General features: G+C 41.8%; 2 protein-coding genes across 3 annotated transcripts in view; both read left to right on the top strand.

The window, feature by feature from the left end:
* The window catches only part of CPNE4 (copine 4), a 258,564-nt gene extending 251,733 nt beyond the window's left edge, over nucleotides 1-6,831 (top strand). For both annotated transcript variants that reach the window (XM_086741597.1, XM_086741598.1), the window contains one exon: nucleotides 6,241-6,831. In XM_086741597.1, coding sequence (XP_086597723.1) covers nucleotides 6,241-6,372 — 132 coding nt within the window. In that variant the 3' untranslated portion in view covers nucleotides 6,373-6,831. The remainder of the gene's footprint in view (nucleotides 1-6,240) is intronic.
* Nucleotides 6,832-13,206: 6,375 nt separating this feature from the next.
* MRPL3 (mitochondrial ribosomal protein L3) overlaps nucleotides 13,207-18,455 on the top strand; it is a 31,211-nt gene continuing 25,962 nt past the window's right edge. The window contains exons 1-4 of the mRNA XM_086742804.1: nucleotides 13,207-13,326; nucleotides 15,280-15,458; nucleotides 16,671-16,762; nucleotides 17,609-17,707. Coding sequence (XP_086598930.1) covers nucleotides 13,223-13,326; nucleotides 15,280-15,458; nucleotides 16,671-16,762; nucleotides 17,609-17,707 — 474 coding nt within the window. The 5' untranslated portion in view covers nucleotides 13,207-13,222. The remainder of the gene's footprint in view (nucleotides 13,327-15,279; nucleotides 15,459-16,670; nucleotides 16,763-17,608; nucleotides 17,708-18,455) is intronic.

Below are 18,455 nucleotides of genomic sequence, written 5' to 3'. Positions count from 1 at the left end.
TTGCCCTCCCTGACTTTTTTTTCCTGGTGTGTCTTTTCCATTCTCTTTGCATCTGTTCTATTAGGACTATTGTGTTCTGCTTTCTGTCTCTTCATTTCCACAGGCAACTAAAATGGCTCTAAATTTGTACCCACGGTGTTCCCCAGGAGGCCATTTCCTTATTGAAATTTAGGTCCCTAGATTGTCAAAGACAGATCTATCCACCCAGGGCATCCTGGTTGCCTCCAAACCCTTTCCCCAAGTTCTGTACAAGAACACATCCAAGAAAGAAGTGTTACTAAGAGCTTCCCTGTGCCCTCAGCCAGCTGTTCTTGTCTGAGCCCAGCATGGAATGTATCCCATACATTCTGCAGGAGAAGAAGGGATAGACCCAGCATTAAATTGCCAAATCTGAAATAATGCCTTGGCTATGTAATTTTCTCCTCAGTCATCTGTCCTACCTTGCAGCATCTATCCGAGGGACATTTTCAGCAGCTGAGTAGAAACAGTGTTCACCCACAGAAGGAGCTTTCCTACACACAGCCAGGTTTTTCAGGGCCCATTTCCTCCATATGGAGGCATGGAATGGCTGTTGTATTCCTCTGATACTGATCACATCCCTTTCCCTCTGTTCTTCCATCTTTCTCTCCCTTCCTTCCCCTCATTTCTCCTGTTATATTTAAGTGGTTCTCAGGATGGTTTTTTTCTCACCTCACTGTCTAGGAAGGATATCCTCGGTATTTAATTTGAAAATTTCTTTACCCCACAGCGTAACTGACTCATTCTCCTCGTACAATAGCCCGTACAATAGTCTGCTCTCATATGCGAGTACTCCTTAGATCTGGATTTGTAACATAGAAGTTTTCAATTCTGATTTGGTTTTGGTCTGCATATGGGTTTGCAGTGTTTACATTTCTTCAGTTTTTCTAGGCTTTTTGTTACCACAGGAGACATTTTTATTTTTGCTACTTCCAAAATACCTTCATTTTATTTTCCTCTTCTCAAGAGTTGTTCTTTTTTCTCTCTTCAAAATATAATTCTGCCATATTTGTCTTAGATCTAGACACACTTCTTACTTTCAGAAACTCTACTGAGAAGTAAGAGTAACAGACTTCTTCCTCTTTTCCCTCTATCTTTATGTAAAGAACGGATCCTTGTAGGAGATAAAACTCATTTTGTGCTACTGGTTTGGTGACACGATGTCAAATGGCTGCAGCTTTGCCACTGAATTGTAGATACATACATTTCTATGCTGACAGTGCTGCTCAGTCATGTCTCTGCTGGAACAAAATACAAGCACAACCTGCTCATAGCCTGCGATTCTCTTTCATCAGATAATCACAAGTGCGTAGTGCTGCTCTGTAGGCTATTGTAAAAGTGTCGAGAGGCAAGTTATTTATGGGCTAGCGCTAGACTTACTTTCATTTAGTTAAAAACATGTTTCTGCAAGGAACTGGCAAAGCCAGCTGCATTTTTTATTTTTAGTCTCATTTTTTTTATTTTATAACAAAGTTGAAATCATCCTTGATTGAATAGATTAACACTGACAGTTGCAGTTCTGGGCACTGAATATATTGTGCCTGTGGTGTTAACTTGTGAGTGAGTCTATGTGTGATTTTAATTGCTAGCATTGGTCAAATGACAAGCATATATTATTTTTAGCTGGTTTAGATTAACTTCCCCAGTACTGGGAGAGGATAGCAATCTTAAAAATTTATTGCTCTTGTTAAATACTGATATTTTTCTCCCCCTTTCTCTCAGTAGAAGAGGTAATATAGATACAGAGATAGAGAATGTATTTGCTATATCAGAAAATTCAATATATCTTACACAACTTGATATTTAATCTGTTTATTGTGATCTGTCAACAAATGTCAGTGTAATGGATGAGTGCCCATAACAATGCCCACTTCTGGTTGAATCTCTTTGTTGTCATATCACAAATAATTTCTCTCTCTGAACAAAGTGACATTCACAGCTATCTTGCTTACTTATCCTCAGAACAAACAAAAGACCATGCCTTTTGCATCAACTAGTGAAATAATTTTTCATGGTAGAAATAAGCATGATGCTTTGATTCAAATTTTTTCATCCCTACAGGAAAATCCAAATTGAACCCATTTGGCAGATTTTTGTCAGATCACTTCTGATCACACCCAAGAATTACCATTACATTTAACAGCTTTAAGTAAAAGACGCATTTAGTTAAAAATCATGTCCCTTTCCCATTGAGAGTACCTTGTGTTTAGTTTTGGTATTTAGAATATTAAACTATTGTGTAGGAAAAAATAAGTTAAAGAATCTTTTTAGAAAGACTACAAATCAAGTTGTATAAGGTTTATAAATTTATGTGATAAAGCAAATGCTTATTTATGCCTAAATCTCTATTACCTCTACTACCGATGGAAGGAGGGAAGAAAATGTTATTTGTGAGCAATTACTTTTTGTTTTGCTGGAACAGTAAACCAAAATTCATTTGGAGTCAACTCAAACAAATTTTTTTTTTCATTTCTTCAATTCTCAGATTGGTCTGTAACTCAAAATTTCATATCTATCCAAAGAGATCAAAAATAATATATCCAAAAGCTGCCCTGTGAGAAAATTGAAAGGAGGGAGAAGGAAGTTGCAAAAATAACCTACAGAGTGAATTGCATTTATTTTATAAGTTTGACTCTTCAGAGAAGGTTCTGATCCTACATGGCACTCATCCAGGCATTTTACTCTTTTCAATTAGTTGCAATTATTCACAAACCTAAAACCTCATACCCACACCAATGTTTTACCAGCTCAAGACCCAGTGTAGACAGAAAGCTTTATTATAGGGGTTTAATCTCCTACATGATGTAATGTATCAAGAGCATTTCAGTCAAGCATCTTACATTTTTACTTTCTCTTTAAGCAATATCTTTGAAGCTATCAAAAGAATAATAATTATAGGGATTCTTGGCAAATCCTGTAGTTGCCAAGGCTTGATAAAATCAAGGTAACCATTACTGTCTAAAAAGAAGTCCCATTGTACAGTGAGTGATGTTCAATTCACTACAGGGGAACATAACAAACAAAGGGAAAATATTTTCCCTGAACCCAAGTGAATTTTTTCTCTCTATAATTGTCACCACCTCAGTAATGTGAGTGTCCTTCACCTGAAACTGTAGAACAGTGATGCTCACAATCACTGAAATGTAGCTGGAGAAAATCACCTGTCTCAATCCATTCATGGTCATAATTTAAGAGCTTAAATTCTCTGCCTTTAGGATGCATGATACATTTACTGTGCACAAATCTGATGCCACGGTAGACTGTATTCCACTCTGCATTGTATTTAATCATAAAGGCTAACAACTGTGACTTAATAACACGTATATGACAAATGAGTGTGGAAAGCACAGCTCTTAACCACTGCTAGGAGCAATGTTTTGCACTATGCCTTGTAATTAAAGATTAAGCACAGTGAAGCTATACAACTGAATCAACAGTCATTTCTAATATACACCAATTATCATCACAGGGGATTATATTCCTGCTGCTGGCTGATCTGATTGTTGTGTATTAGCCATCAGTTGAGAACTATTCATCTTGAGGTGTTTATTGCTAGGATGCTCTTCAAGCATAGCAGTTAAACAGTGGAGAAACCTTTACAGCAAAACATTGGTGTACCATCCGTGTTAAAAACCCAGCAAAGGTAACCCTTACACAGCACTGCTGAACTGGGGCTGGTTTTTAGCTCAGAAGTTACTGGATCTGATTCTTATTTATACAAATCCTGCTTTGGACCATCTGATCCAGAAGTGAGAACACTTTACCACCACAGAAGTACATAAGGTGCAGGTGGCCCAACCCATCAGACAGGAAATCACTCCTAACCCTGGTTTTGGGATGCTCCCTACTAGAAAGAGCCCCAGGACCAACAGATATCACCAACATGATGTAACTCTGAAGCAACTGTTGTCCATGTTCAGATTGAAGCACAGAGTCAAGCCAGCTAGCCCAGGGCAACTCTTTGTGGGGCCATATGTGGCCTGTTTGCCTGTGGGCACAGTAAATGTGTTAGCTTAAGCCTCAGTGAAAGGCTTTTTACTTCACATGCAGGCTGGGCTAGGAGCGCATAGGGTGGTTGACTCCTCAAGTGGTGGTGATTCAGCCATGCGTCTGAGCCCTGACAGAGCCTGTTCTGAAGGGCTGACTCTTCATTCAAGAAGAATGGATGGCGTCAGGAGAGAGAGAAGTGTCAACGGAAGGATGATGCAGAGAGATGAGTGTTGGCCTGATTTTCAGACATGTGGACTACACGTGATCTGGAGAAGCTGGTGGCAAGTGCTCCTGCCCAGCATTTTTAAGGATAGAGCAGAGTGAAGTCTCCTGGTTGCTAGGGCTTGCAGCACAGCGATGGCCCACAACTCTTCCCCCACTGCCTGTTCTTACTCTACTACTACATTTTTGTAAGACGGCACAGAGGCAGGCTAAGGTATACACAGCTTTGGCACACTGGGAAGGACATTAAAAAAAAAAAAAAAAGTAGTTTTCAATAGCAACATAGAAATCAGCCATTTGCCTGAGTCCAGGGGGTATTTCTGCTGATTTCAGTGAGAACAGGTTTAGGCAAGAACAGGGCAACGGTGGAAAACTATGCATTTCACTTTGAAGGATTAAAATAAATGGGTTTTGTTACTATGTAACACCTGAGAACAGTTGCTGCGCTGGCACACAAAGTATGGGCTATGCTTTGCCAGTTTGTTCATGCAGAAATGTTCCAGGCTTTTTTGCCTGCACAAATATTTTGGTATAAATGTCACAGTAGGGAAATAGAAGTTCATTTCATTCGTTACTAATCACATATGTGACTAAAATACAAAAAAAAAAAAAAAGTTTTGTTTCTAGTTTTGCTAGCATTATCTTTGTATTTGTACTATTCTGACATTTGACACTGGAATTTATAATAGCCATGGGGCTTTTTGCAGCCCTGGATTAGCTTGCCTATGATAGTTTACCATTTACATCCTATGTAAACCTAATTTTAAGACTCTGTAATGATAAGTATTCCACCCCATGAAGTGGAGTAGACGAATGAACAGTCAATACAACTACTTTGCGACACGGTAGTTTTCAAAATTGGCTGACAATATTACAGACAGCGAGGAGAGAAGTGTTCATTAGTACGGGAAAAAGTATTTAGTGTGCAGAAATGTGACCCAGCCACCGACGGAGGAGTTCGTATGCATCATCTGAGCTGCAATGTGGCATCCATGTGTGCTCTATCTGGAGATAAACACATTATTTTAAACCTCTCAAACTGACATTTAAGCATTTGCATTTTTACTGCATTTTTGTGAGGGGCTCAGAGGCAATATGGTTAGGCAGGCTGGCTCTGAGGGGAGTTGGATTCATCTCTACCCAAATACTTAGAAACAAGTGAATCCAAGAAACAAAGCAAGAGGTGCTATTGGGCTGCATGGGAGAACAGGAGTCCAGTTTTGTCTCTGCTGAATTCAGAGGCTGAGGAAAATCCCTGCAACATATACAGGTAGTGGTTGCCCACAAAACATCCACAGGCCCCACTGCTGTGTGTTTTTGATGGAGGGCACGGTTTCTCACCAGGGGGTAGCCCTCGTCCCTGCCTAGGGCGAAAGCCAGTGGCCGTCTCTATATCCATCTGTACATTTCAGGGTCATCACTTCTTAAGTTTGGTTGAAACCACCATTCATACATTGCAGAAAGAGCTTTAAAGCCTTCACAAAGCCTCCAGCCTAGGACTGAAGCTTTCTCATGACCATGGTTAATTCCAATGAAAACATAATATTTTCTATTGAATTAAAACCTTCCCCAGCCATTAAAACACTATGCCAGATCCTGAAGAGCAGAATGGTGATGTCTATTTGTGTTGAACTAGAAGCTCTGTAGGGTTCCTTGCTGAGTAGTGATGAATGAAGTCTTTGCAGCTCTTTTCATTGTGATATGGTGCTCTCCCAGAGTGCAGGGAAGTTCAGTCACCCTGAACTTAAAATACTCAAACGGACTGAAAAATATACGGAGCACTTTTGGCTCTATTAGTGTACTTTCTGGCAGCTACAGTTACATGCCCAAATTGACTCATAAAATAAGTTTCCAGCAATAATGCCAAAAAAAAGACTTTGAGTCTTTTTTTGCCTTTCATTTCTGTACCATACTTCCTACCTTGATCTCATGGCACCCATGCCCCTAAAACCCATGGCACTTCTAGCAGAGGGACAGGTTAACACTTGTGTTTTCTACCATTTCCTGCAGGCATCCCCAGCTGCTCTAGCAAAAAGCGTTTTGGCTGAAGTTCCAAACCAAGTCGTGGACTATTACAATGGCAAAGGGATAAAACCAAAATGTATGTCAGAGTACGAGTCTTCCAGGACACTAGCTCCATGAACCTGCCTGCACTCTTTTACAAAATTAAAAAAGAAAAATGCTACTGTCTACAACTACTGTACTTAAAAATGAAACAAAAAAAAATAGCACGTTTTGGTGATTTTTAACTAAAATAACCATTTTTTTTGCATGTGTAGCCTAAAGGCTTAAATCTGTTAAGCAGTTGTATTGTTGAAAACTTTTTATGAGAAAAAAAATCCAGAAAAAAAAAAGTGAACTCTTTACATTACAGCATGTCGCCTTGAAATAAAAAGTTATCTGTATCTGTTTTTTATACAGGTTTGTTGAAATTTTGCTAAATTTCTTATCTTTACACTGTAAAGCATTTTGAAATATTTATTGAGAGTCGATAGCCAAAATGTCTTTGGTTTAATCTGCTATGAACTGAGAGATTTTTCAAAATGGCAGATGCATGAACTGTATTTTGCATGTTTAAAATAAAAACAACACAGTTTTGCAGTTGTTGTCTTTATTTCTCTCTCTGCCACAAGGCTGCCTGCTTTCAACTTCCATATTCCAAGAAAAGGGTAATAAAGTATTTCAGGAGACCTGGCCTGAAGCATGGGCATTTCTAATGTTAGCAGCTTATAACACGGACACCTAAACATGGCCACTCAGTCTGTGCCTTGAGTAGCAATTTTTTCAAAATCCTGACACATCTAGCTGTTATGAAGGGTTCAGACTGTAGCTGTGAACATATCTGGCTTGGAGGGCATGATCCATCTGGATTGCATGTCTTAAAATACACCTGCTTAATCCAGACTATCTGGCTGGCTTTGGCTACGCAAATTTATCGTCTCTTATGTTTGGGAATTTTTATTTTAGAATCATAGAGTGGTTTGGGTTGGAAGGGACCTTTAAAGGTCATCTAGTCCAGCCCCCCTGCAAGAAGCAGGGACATCTCCAACTTGAACAGGTTGCTCAGGGCCCTGTCCAACAGGGCCTTGAATGTTTCCAGGGATGGGGCATCTACCAGCTCTCTGGGCAACCTGTGCCAGTGTTCCACCACCCTCATTGTCAAAAATTTCTTCCTTATATTTTGTTTCATTTGTATTTTTCAGTCTCACACCCAATATCCAACTTTAATTACACATTTTCCAAAAGAAATTTTGCACAGTCTGGTTTTGTGACAAGCAGTGATTTGTAACTTCATGCACACACAGATGACTTGTGTGGGACAAAAAAAAACTGGTTTTGTACCAAAAGAATATTCAAGCCACCTTTTTTTTTTTTTTAAAGAGGACACACAAGAGCAGATTGGCTGTGTTCTGATCTTTCCATTGAAATATTCATGTATATAAATGAAGAAATTAGATCATGGTTTTTCTTAGTGTTTGAATTTTGACTTCTTAATTTGCTAAAAGACAATAGTGAAAGATGTGACTTGTTAGAAGTTAAGGATAAAATGTGACCAAAAATAATTTGTGTGCTATTGTTCTAAGGGCATGGCTTTGGACGAGTTGTGCTCCCACTGAATTGAAAACATTGTTGTTGCAAGTTCCAGGAGAAGCTGTTTTGGGCCACTGCTGAATATTTTGGAAAATCTCACCTGTGAGCAAGGGGTTTTGGTTTTAGAAATACGTATTTTTAAATGAGTTTGCAGGTAATGTAGAACTCTAGCTCCCTGATTCTCCTTTAGAAGTAACTTCCATGGGATTAGCTTTGATTGATGATTTTGTACCATAAAATAAAGGCAATGGGATAGCCAAGATGCATGGGTCGGTCTCCCCAGCACTTTCAGTTCTGCTCCATCTATATCCTGCAGCGCAATCATTCACGCTTGCTAGTAAAGATTCTTTCAGCTGATCAGATATTGAACAGCAGCCAGTATTACTTGGTCATAGATATAAATTGTCTGAAGATGTCCCAACAGATAGATCTCAAATCCACATTTCCATTTAATGGCTGACTGTTCATTTGAGAGCTTACCCCAGCAGGCTGCACATCTCTCCCTGTGTGGATGTATTTCAGCTGGAAGCTACTGTGATTTTCCCCTTCTATCTCATACACCACTCTGCCAACATATCATAACTCTTATCTAAAACATCTCTAGTTTCTTAGTCCCACTTCTCCCCTTTTTTTCTCCTCTGTTCTCAGAAGGACCATTTTCTAACTCTTAAAGCACATAACTGAAAAATCTATGACTCCATGTTCTTTGCTCCTCCAGTACCTTATTTTGTAACTTTGGCCAAGTTTAACTCCTCTGCACCTCAGATTCCTCATCTGTAAAATGAAGGTCACTGTCATGTATTCATAAATATCTCACAATGGTACTGGGAGACTTTAATAATTGAAAAGTGATTTGAGATCCTCAGAGGCATGATGGTGCTCTCACCACGTAAAGAATATTACTTTACCCTGGGGCATGGAATTAGGGATTTAATGTACAGCTGAGGAGGGGTCAAGCCTTCTTATTATTTGCCAGACTGAAGGAAAGTAAAAGAAAGCTTTCAGCAAGAAAAATTAGGAATCAGATAAATTGTCCTTCTGGTACATACAATATTTGGCTAAGCTGATTTTTGAAACATTTATGGTTACACAGAATTGGGCAGTTACAGCTCTTTGTTAGCAGAGATGTTACAAGGTGCTTCTCTAATGCAGCATCACATAAAATGCAGACATCAATGGGTTAATGTATGCTGCGCTATATAAATCATCAGTCATTTTCATGTATGTAGGTGGTCTATATAAGTGTCTCAAGAGAATCACAGTTGTTGCAGATCTTTGTTTACTTCACACAATTCAGATTATAAATGTTGTTTGCTTAAAAAGCAGATCATTATCAGTGGTAATATACATCAGTAATTCTGTAGCAGCCCTCAAGGTATTTGAAATGACATCTCCATGATATTGAAAAATCATTTGGAAATCTCCTTCAATCTCTACAGAACCCAGCATGTCAAACAAACACGTAATAGTGTGGTGAGCTGGTGTAGGAGAATGCACAGAAGACAAAACTAGCCATATGGTAAAGGCTTTCTAATGAGGCTTTGAATGTCATTTCCATTGCTCCAAGCTGCTTAGTGCAATAAGATAGTATGGGCTTTGTGCAGGGAAATATCATTAAGTATATGAATATATCTCTGAAATGGCATTTTTTTCTCCTGTTTTATCTACTTAGGGTTTTAGCAAGGCCATTCTGCCTTTAGGCTGAACAGCTATCAATTTCTCTTGTAGATTTTTTAATGCAAATTTTAACTTCTACTGCTTTTTGATGGATCATTTTAAATTCTGAAAACTCCTTTAAAATAATTATATCTTGTCCTTTTGAGGTAATTGATGATCTAAAATATCTTCTCTGCTAACGGCAATCCTGCCTTCCTTTTTACTGTCTCTCAAATCTGATTCAAAACCCAAAAGTCTCAGAATACTCAGATACCCATGATCCCTATTAGCCTAAAATACACCCATAATTCTTGAACCAGATACTGAGCTAAGTTGTATTTTTAGTCATGTAGGAGAAACTAACTCTACTATATTTTTTTTAAAAGTGTTAATACACTGCTAATTGCTTATTACCCTAAAGTAAAAGCTACTTACGTGAAGTTCTTACCATGATAAGCACTATAGTGTTTTGTAGCATTTGATGAAAGAATCTACAGATACGACATGAAAACAAGATTATAATAATAGTATTGCTTTAAAACATGTCTTTTATTTTAGTCTCCAAATATCAAAGGCACACAGCTGAGGACAGCTAAAAGGTTTACAGTTTGATCTGTTAGAGACCTGCTAAGTGGAACAGAGAACAGTGGTCTAAGCCAAAGCTTGCTGCGGGTTGCAGAAGTGATAAGCCAACAAATAGACAGGTGGAAGGCCCTAGTTCCCAGGAGATTTGCATGACAGAGCCCTGCAGCTCTGCAACACCCTTGAGTTTACCCATACACCAAATACTGTGATAGAACGGCCTGTGTCTTAGTAAGCTTCATGATTGTGTTGCAGTAAGATCTTTGCTGACGAGTTAAACAGAGCTACCTCCTTCAGCTTGCCTCTCTGGCTGCACGAAGAGAAAACAGCTTACTCCCAGAAAGAACCCAACTCGTTATTCAGAGTGGGATTATGGGTCTTGCAGTCACACCTAAATCTATATCTAACCTTTCCAGAGTGAAACTGGTGCTAGCAAAACTCCCTTCACTCCTAAGTAGCATGGACATTTCAGGCACAAAGCATTGGTACATTTACATTCACATTTTTTTAGAATGGGAAGGATGAGTTGGAGGACTCCTAGGATAAAGTTACACTCATCAGGTTGTTTTTTCCCTTTATTTACAGGAAGTGCCATTTGCCACAAGGAAAATCCAGTTTATAGCACTATCCATCCTCCTTCACTCATAGGTTTTACTTGTACCTGCAGTCCTGGGCTGAGAAGTTGCACTTTACCAGAGACAATCTCAGCAATTAGAGAGCTAGATGAGTGATAGTGCTCAGCCCAGCTGCGCATTTGCTTGCAACATTCACTGCAAACCATCAGTTGGCTGCACTCGCATCTTCTCTTAGCTGTTTTTCCAATTTCATTGCATAGTTGGGGAGACCCTCCAAACTGATCAGGTGAAACCTATGGGACTTCTCTTTTGTGAAGGCTGCCAGTCCAAAAGTGGTGTTTCTATGGGAGGTATTACTTTTAACATGTTTAGATCTTTACTTCCTCCCAGTGTAGAAGTCTGTGTCAGTGCAGCAGCACAAGCTACTGATGGACCCCATTAGAAAACACGTCTACGTGAAATTTAGCAACACCCCTGTGGTGTTGCTGTTCTTGACACCCAGGAGAGAACAAAAAGATGCAGTGGTCTCTGTGACAGCGGAGATGACTAACCAGCTTCAGAGAGGGAATATCAGTTGGACTGTGAACTTGAAAGATGCATTTCTGAACACACTATGTGTTTACTTCTTAAAAGGGCCAGAAGTAAACATAAGAACAAGGAGTGTGTGTGAAAGCTGCTGGTAATTTTCTGGATCACAGTTTTGGGTGTGAACACCAAAATTCTGCTCAGTTATCCACTCTGAGGTGCTTACAGCCTCCCTCAGATCTGGTTAGCCGGCCACAAGCCTCGAAGTGCAACACCCACACACACATACCACAGTGGGGAAGAAAATGGAGCAGCAGGGTAAAGAGGAAAAGCAACAACAGACTTCAGCTGACCACACAGTCACACATCTTTAAAAAAAATATATTTCAGTTAAAACCAAAAGGGAATCTTGGATTTATGCCCATCACTATCCTACCTAGTGCACTCTTAGCTGTGCTGGTGCTCTGCTCAGGAAAAAAAAGAGTGAATTAATTCTGAATACTGATGAAAGCCAGATCTCACTGAAGCCAGAGAGTCAGAGGTACCACCACTCTGCCAGGCTGCCCAGAAATCCTCTACCTGGCCCACCTGCATTAACTTTACCAGTAATGTCATTGGCTACAATATTAAATATACTTCCCATAAATGTTGCTCTGCCACCCTTAAGTGGCCTACTCACTTGCAAAGAGCATCTGAAGCAGTTAAGCCCTGCACTCTACAGTAGTTTGATAAAGCAGAGACTCTTCTGCCCAAATCCCCCAGGCATCCACTCAATGACTATGTGGGGGAAAGTTTTGAATCCACGCAAGGGTCCTGCAACCCTGTATGCCTAAGTGGTGCTTGCCAGCGATAAACTTCACCTACCACTGACGTTTTCCCTTACTGGCACTTATTTCATTGAATCCTAGAATGGTTTGGGTTGGAAGGGACCTTCAAAGGTCATCTAGCCCAACCCCCCTGCAAGGAGCAGGGACATCTCCAACCAAATCAGGTTGCTCACAGCCCTGTCCAACCTGGCTTTCAATGTTTCCAGGGATGGGGCATCCACCACCTCTCTGGGCAACCTGTTCCAGTGTTCCACCACCCTCATTGTGAAAAATGTATTCCTTATGTCTGATCTAAATCTACCCTTTTTTAGTTTAAAACCATTACCCCTTGTCCTGTCACAGCAGGCCCTAGTAAAAAAGTTTCTCCCCATCTTTCCTATAAGCCCCCTTTAGGTACTGGAAGGCCACTATAATGTCTCCCTGAAGCCTTCTCTCAGCCTGTCCTCACAGGACATGCTCCAGCCCTCTGATCATCTTTGTGTCCCTCCTCTGGACCTGCTCCAACAGGTCCACATCCTTCTTATGCTGGGGGCTCCAGAGCAGGATGCTCTGTACTCCAGGTGGGGTCTCATGAGAGTGGAGTAGAGGGTGAGAATCACCTCCCTCGACCTGCTGGCCACACTGCTTTTGATGCAGCCTAGGATGTGGTTGGCTTTCTGGGCTGCAAGCACACATTGCTGGCTCATTTGTTGAATTTCATCAGCTCGAGGCCGCAATGAGTCCGTAATGAGTCCGTAATGGAGGCACGGGAGTGATGGCAGCCCTGGCAGGGTCGGAGGGGAAAGGGTGCCCATGGCTATTTCTGCACGTCCTCTCCCATCACCCCCTAGGCCGAGGTGTTCCCCTCGTGTCAGAGAAGCTCCCTCAGCCACGGGTGCTGCAGCCCCGACCCAAGGGGCTTTCGGGCAGCACTCGCCCCTCGGGCAGCACTGGCCCCCTCCGCCGCCATCCAGACTGAACCCCAGTCGTGCCGCAGGGCACGTGCGTTCTGCTGGAGGAGTAACCTGTCCCCCTGCGCCCGTTTTGGAAGCCGCTGGGGCCAGCGGTGTGGTGAGAGGCTGACGCGGGACCACGTCTTTGGGTTGGTTCGGGAGTTTTTACGTTAACTTTTGAGTTAACCGCCTCCCCGCTCCGGCAGCGTGAGCCGGAACCATTTTTCCGAGACAACACGGAAGGTTTTCAGCACCGGACCAGGCGACGCCGGAAGCCGGCGGCGGCTCCGCCAACGGTCGCGGCATGGCGGGCTGGGGAGTGCTGGCCCGGTTGGGTGGCCGGCTGTGGGCGGCAGCGCCCGGGAGGCCGGTCTGGGCGGCGGCGGCGGCGGGGGCTTCTGGCGGCAGGTAGCGGAAGGGCTGGGAGGGGAAGGAGCTGCTGCGGGGAAGGGCGCGGGGCGGCGGGTGGGAAGGGCCAGGAAGAGCGGGGGCAGAGGGGGGCTCGGGCCCTGTTGCGGGCCCGAGACGAGGGGCACCTCGGCCACCCCCTCCCCTCGGCGGCGCCTCTGCTCTCCGCCGTTTGGAGAGGCCTCTGGGTGCAACCGGTTGGCAGCGGTTGGCAGGTTTGTAGGCACAAACGTGTCAGGGCCCCGGTTTATTGCTGAGGCACTCAAGGCTGAGAAATAGCCCCAGCCTATGTGGGGGTTATGGCAGGGTATGCATATTTGCTGCCAAAGTATCTTTGTTTCATAGTGACTTGACCTACTGTGTTTTGAGTCACCTTGGCCTGTTGTTACAACTAGCCGCATGCATTCTCAAACTGTATCATTAAATACTCTGTTTCATTTTACTTGCAGAGGTTTGAGAAGCATTCAAGCTTTTCTAGGACTCAGAAAAGTAATGGCAGTGCAGTTAAACTGCTGCAGCTATTTAGCACTGAACATAAACTCGGAGAGTTGTTAGGGCCAGAAGGAAGCTCAGGAGGTTTCTAGTTTAAACTCCTCACAGTATGGCAAGCTCTGAGGTCAGACCAGGTTGTTCGGGGCTTTATCTGATTGGGCCCTCTTCCAGGGACAGAAGCTGCACAGTCTCTCTGGGCCCCTGTTCCTAGTATTTGACTCTCATCAGGCTGAACATTTTTTCCTTATGTCAAATCAGAACCCCCTCTTTCAATTTATGCCAATTCTTTCATTCTCATGCCACGTGCCTCAGTAAACATGACGTGGCTCTGTTTTTTCAGTAACCTTCTTGTAGGTATAGGAAAGCTGCTGTCAAGTCTCCCCTAAGCCTCCTCTTCTTCAAACTAAACAAGCCTGGTTACTTCAAGCCTCCTCGTACTGCAAGTTCTCCAGCCCCTGTATCTTTGTGCACCACTGCTGGACTCACTCATTTATAAACATCCCTGTTGTACTGGGGACCCAAGACTTTTAGTATTGAAGATGTAATCTACTTGGAGTGCTGAAGAAAGCATGATAACTGCTTCCCTTGATCTCCTGACCCTGCTTCTGTTGATACAGACCAGGCTACAGTCAGCCTTCATTGCTGCCAGGAGCATGTTGGCTCCTTTTTGTCCCCCAGGACTCCCAGGCTGGGAGTCAGCTCTGCTGAAGTCACAGCCTGTACCGTTTCAAGAGGTTATCTCATCCCGGGTGTGGGACTTTGCATTTCTCCTTCATGAATTTCATCAGGTTCCTTGTTGGCTTATCCCTCTGACAGCAGAGGGATGCCCCTGCGCATTATCAACTGCTCCTTTCAGTTCAGTTTTATTTGCAAACTTAAGAAGGGGACACTTGTCTCCTCTTCCAGGTCACTGATAAAGACACTGAACAGGACAAGTCCCTGAATAGACCCTTGAGGATCTCTGCTTATAACTGACCTTTTGGTAGAGGCTAAACCATTAACTGCAACTTTTTCAGCCTAATGATCTAGACAGGTTTTTGCCCATCTGAGAGCCCTCCCATTGGTGACATAACATCCCAGCTTGGACAGAAGTATGCCACAGGGGATTGTGTTGAAAGCCTTGCTAAAGTTAAAGTAAACAACACCTACTGTCTCTTTGTTCATGGATGTGGCTTTTTTTTATCCTAGAAGGATAGGAATTGTTGTTACTTGCCCCCCTTTGGTATACTTCAAAATACTGTAAAAGTTAGATGAGAGCACAACAAATAAGTAGGTGGTGTTGGTGAGGGATAGCCAGTTTGCGTGACGGTAGTTGAATAGCTTGCTGGTATATTTTCGTTCTTTCTGACTGTATAATGTAGTGGTATAATTGTGTAGTATGTATTACATTACAAATGTATGTGATATGAGACATTATTTGAACTGATAAGACACTTAAAACTTTTTCCTGTCACTGGAAAGGGAGCCGCTGGGCTTTGTAGTCAGGCATGTTAACAGTACAACATGGTGGCACGAGCATCTTTCTGAAGAGAATGTCCAGTTCCTCAAGAAGGCAGCTGCGGAGGAGTACAAAGCTCAGACAGCCAGCAAGCTGTGCCCTCTGAAAGATGAGCCATGGCCACTGAACAAGTGGAAGCCAGGTGAGAAAGTATCTCTTCTGAAATACCACACTCATGCTGAAATTATTGTGGTTGTGTTGCGTTCAGTAACATCAGGATTGTGTCTTGTAAAGTGTTTTCCTTTTTGCTTTTACCTCAACCAGCCAACACATCTCCTAGTAAATAAGTAAATGTGATACACTCGTTCTCTAAAAACCATTTTAAATATTACAAGATGTTAAGAACCTTATTAGAACTTAGGTTTTAGTCCAAATCAGCATTTGGCCAGTCCCACTGCTAATAAACTATGAATTAATAAAAAAAGACTTCCTAGAATATAAAATATGTGAACTTGAAAATCTTTTTGTACATATTGCTGGACTCTGAAGAAAAAATACAGTATATAATACATCCCACTTCTATTCAGTGATTCATAGAATATCTCAAGTTGGAAGAGACCCATAGGGATCATTGAGTCGCACTCCCTGCTGTACACAGGGCTACCTAAAACTAAACCGTGTGACTAAGGGCATCATCCAGATGCTCCTTGAACTCTGACGGACTTAATGCCATGACCACTTCCCTGGGGAGCCTGTTCCAGTGACTGATCACCCTCTTAGTGAGAAACATTTTCCTAATGTCCAAAGTCTTAGAGATTAAAACACAACATAAAAGTTTTGTATCTTAAAATTGGTCACATCATTTGACAGCAAACAACAGAGTCTGCAAATCCATTACAAGATCCTTGGGTATGATAGTGGAAACTGGAACAAAGAGCATGTTTCAAACTTTAAAGCATGCATTTTTCATTTTAAGTGTTCTGTTTTTCACAGCGTGGACTGCCAGAAGCCAGACTTGACAGGTGGCCTTTGCTATACAGTTACAAAAATATGTAGAGGTCAGGGTGGGAGGAACCTACTTTTCAGTAGTTAGTTTGGCTCTAGTGAAACTAGCTACATGATGTTGTATTTTCTAAAAAAAAAAAAAAATGAAGCATTGGTTGTTCTGTACTTAATGGGGAATTGTTTTGTGTGTTTTGTCAAACACAACTGGAACAAATAGAACTCTTCTGCTAATGGGTTTAAAAGCAATGAACAGGTTATTCCAAGCCTACCTGCAAGGAGTCAGCAATGTTTTCTCTCCTTATTCAGCTCCTTAGGAAAGATCTGAGCTCATGGGATTTTGCAGCTTATGAGACAGGCTTTTTCAAATACCATATGTGGAGTTGCATCCATGTTCTGTTTTCATCTACAGATTCTATCAGGGTTGGTGTTGTTGCAGTAAAACTGGGAATGATGCCAATATGGACCAAGTCAGGAAAAAAGCATGCTGTCACACTACTTAAGGTGAAATAAATCATAATGAATTTCATGTCCTATACTGTATTCAGATCGTTAGCTGGAAGTTTCAGGCAAAAGTGAACTCTGTCACTTGTACAGAGTAGGAAATCCCTAATGAAAGGAAAAATTTCAGCCCTGCGTAGTACACCATACCTAATCTCTGTTTATATCCTAAACTTTCTAGGAGCATTGTGCCTTCTGCCTCGGGTATTCATGTGCTGTAGAACTGTGCGTGATATTACCTAGGTGAGGGAGGATGGGAGGAAAATATGAGGTTGGGGTTCACTACCCCACTTCCTCCTTTTTTTTGGTTGTGTTTTTTTTTTTTTTTTTTTTGCTACCTGCAGGCAGTCTAGGATTCGTTTCACCTTGGTTGTGGAGCCTTTGTAGCCCTGAAGAGCTGCTGCTTTATATTCTCTGGCAGCTACTACTGTCATGAAGCTATTCACTGGCCTGTTGGTGCCATATGATGAGACAGAGCTGTGAAGGACGTGAGGTTTACAGGACAAAGGAGCAGCAGTCTAAAATGTAGGCTCTTATTGTATAGTTTGCTGCTCATATAGTAGGGATTTTGCAGATCTTGCAGGCAAAAGATGACTATAAAAGTTTATTAAATTTCTAGAGTATTTTTGAAAATATAGTTTGCATTCTACTAATTTTTTTTTTTTCCTGAGATAAGCCTTTAATTGATTGGGAAAATAATGTCTATGGTAAAAAGATAACACACTCCCCTACTTGTAGGCTGTGTCTCCTGTTACACAGACAGACATGAAAAGAGACTGACTTTGTTTCACTTGTTTTGATTATCTCTTCCTGGAGTCTCAAAGCGTACACCATTTTTCTTTTCTTAAGGTGCAAGATTGCCATGTTTTAAGATACGTTTCAAAGGAAGAGTCGGGTGGAAAAACATCTAAGCTGCTTGTTGGAGGCAAAAATGCATCTCCTTTTTCTGTAAGTGAACCACTTTGGGTGTTTTTGTTAGAATAGTTTTTTTTTTTTGTAATTACTAGACTTCTCTAGAAGATTATTGGCAGATGTGCATGCTTTGGAACTGATCTTTTGTCACATGCACCCTTGTTTATTTCCTTAACGTTGGCGTTGGTTCTTGGTTAAGAGAATAGCAAGAACAACTTTTTGAAAGTTTTGCCTCTTGATTCTCGAGGAAAGGCGTGGGTGTAGGAAATTACTTTGGTGGGCAGTGTCCCATGCTGGTGAAAAGATCTGAAGGGCCCTTAGCAGTTTAGAAACTGGTATGTTCCCTGTGTCTGTGGAGCTGCAGTATGAGACCAGGACTGCAAGATACACGCTTTAGTGGCCACTTGTAAACTTATCCAGGTTCATCAGTTGTTCTTTAGCTTACTCTTCCATGCTGTTCTATTAGATTTAGTTGTTACTTTTCCACAGGTCGGTTGAGATTGTTTAATTTGCATGCAGTTTTACAGATGAATAAGTTTAAGACTTAAATTCTCAGGAGGATACCTTAATGATTATAGCTCATCAACAGTGATATCAAAACCACTCACTTGTTTAGACGCCCCAAATGCCTGATGGGGAATTCACAGCCACCTTCAGTGGCTAAGGTTGTCCAGCAGAGCTGTCATTCCTGAGGAGGAGAACTGAATTATAGATCAGGGCAAGAACGAAGCTTTCCTCAGAGGATTGCAGTTTCTATGATCCATTATTTCTATAAAACATCACT

This window comes from Chlamydotis macqueenii, chromosome 2, assembly GCF_036417535.1.
Source record: "Chlamydotis macqueenii isolate bChlMac1 chromosome 2, bChlMac1.mat, whole genome shotgun sequence".
In the NCBI taxonomy this organism is placed as follows: Eukaryota; Metazoa; Chordata; class Aves; order Otidiformes; family Otididae; genus Chlamydotis; species Chlamydotis macqueenii.
Note: the sequence above shows the minus strand (reverse complement) of the source record. Positions and strands in the feature narration are given on the sequence as shown.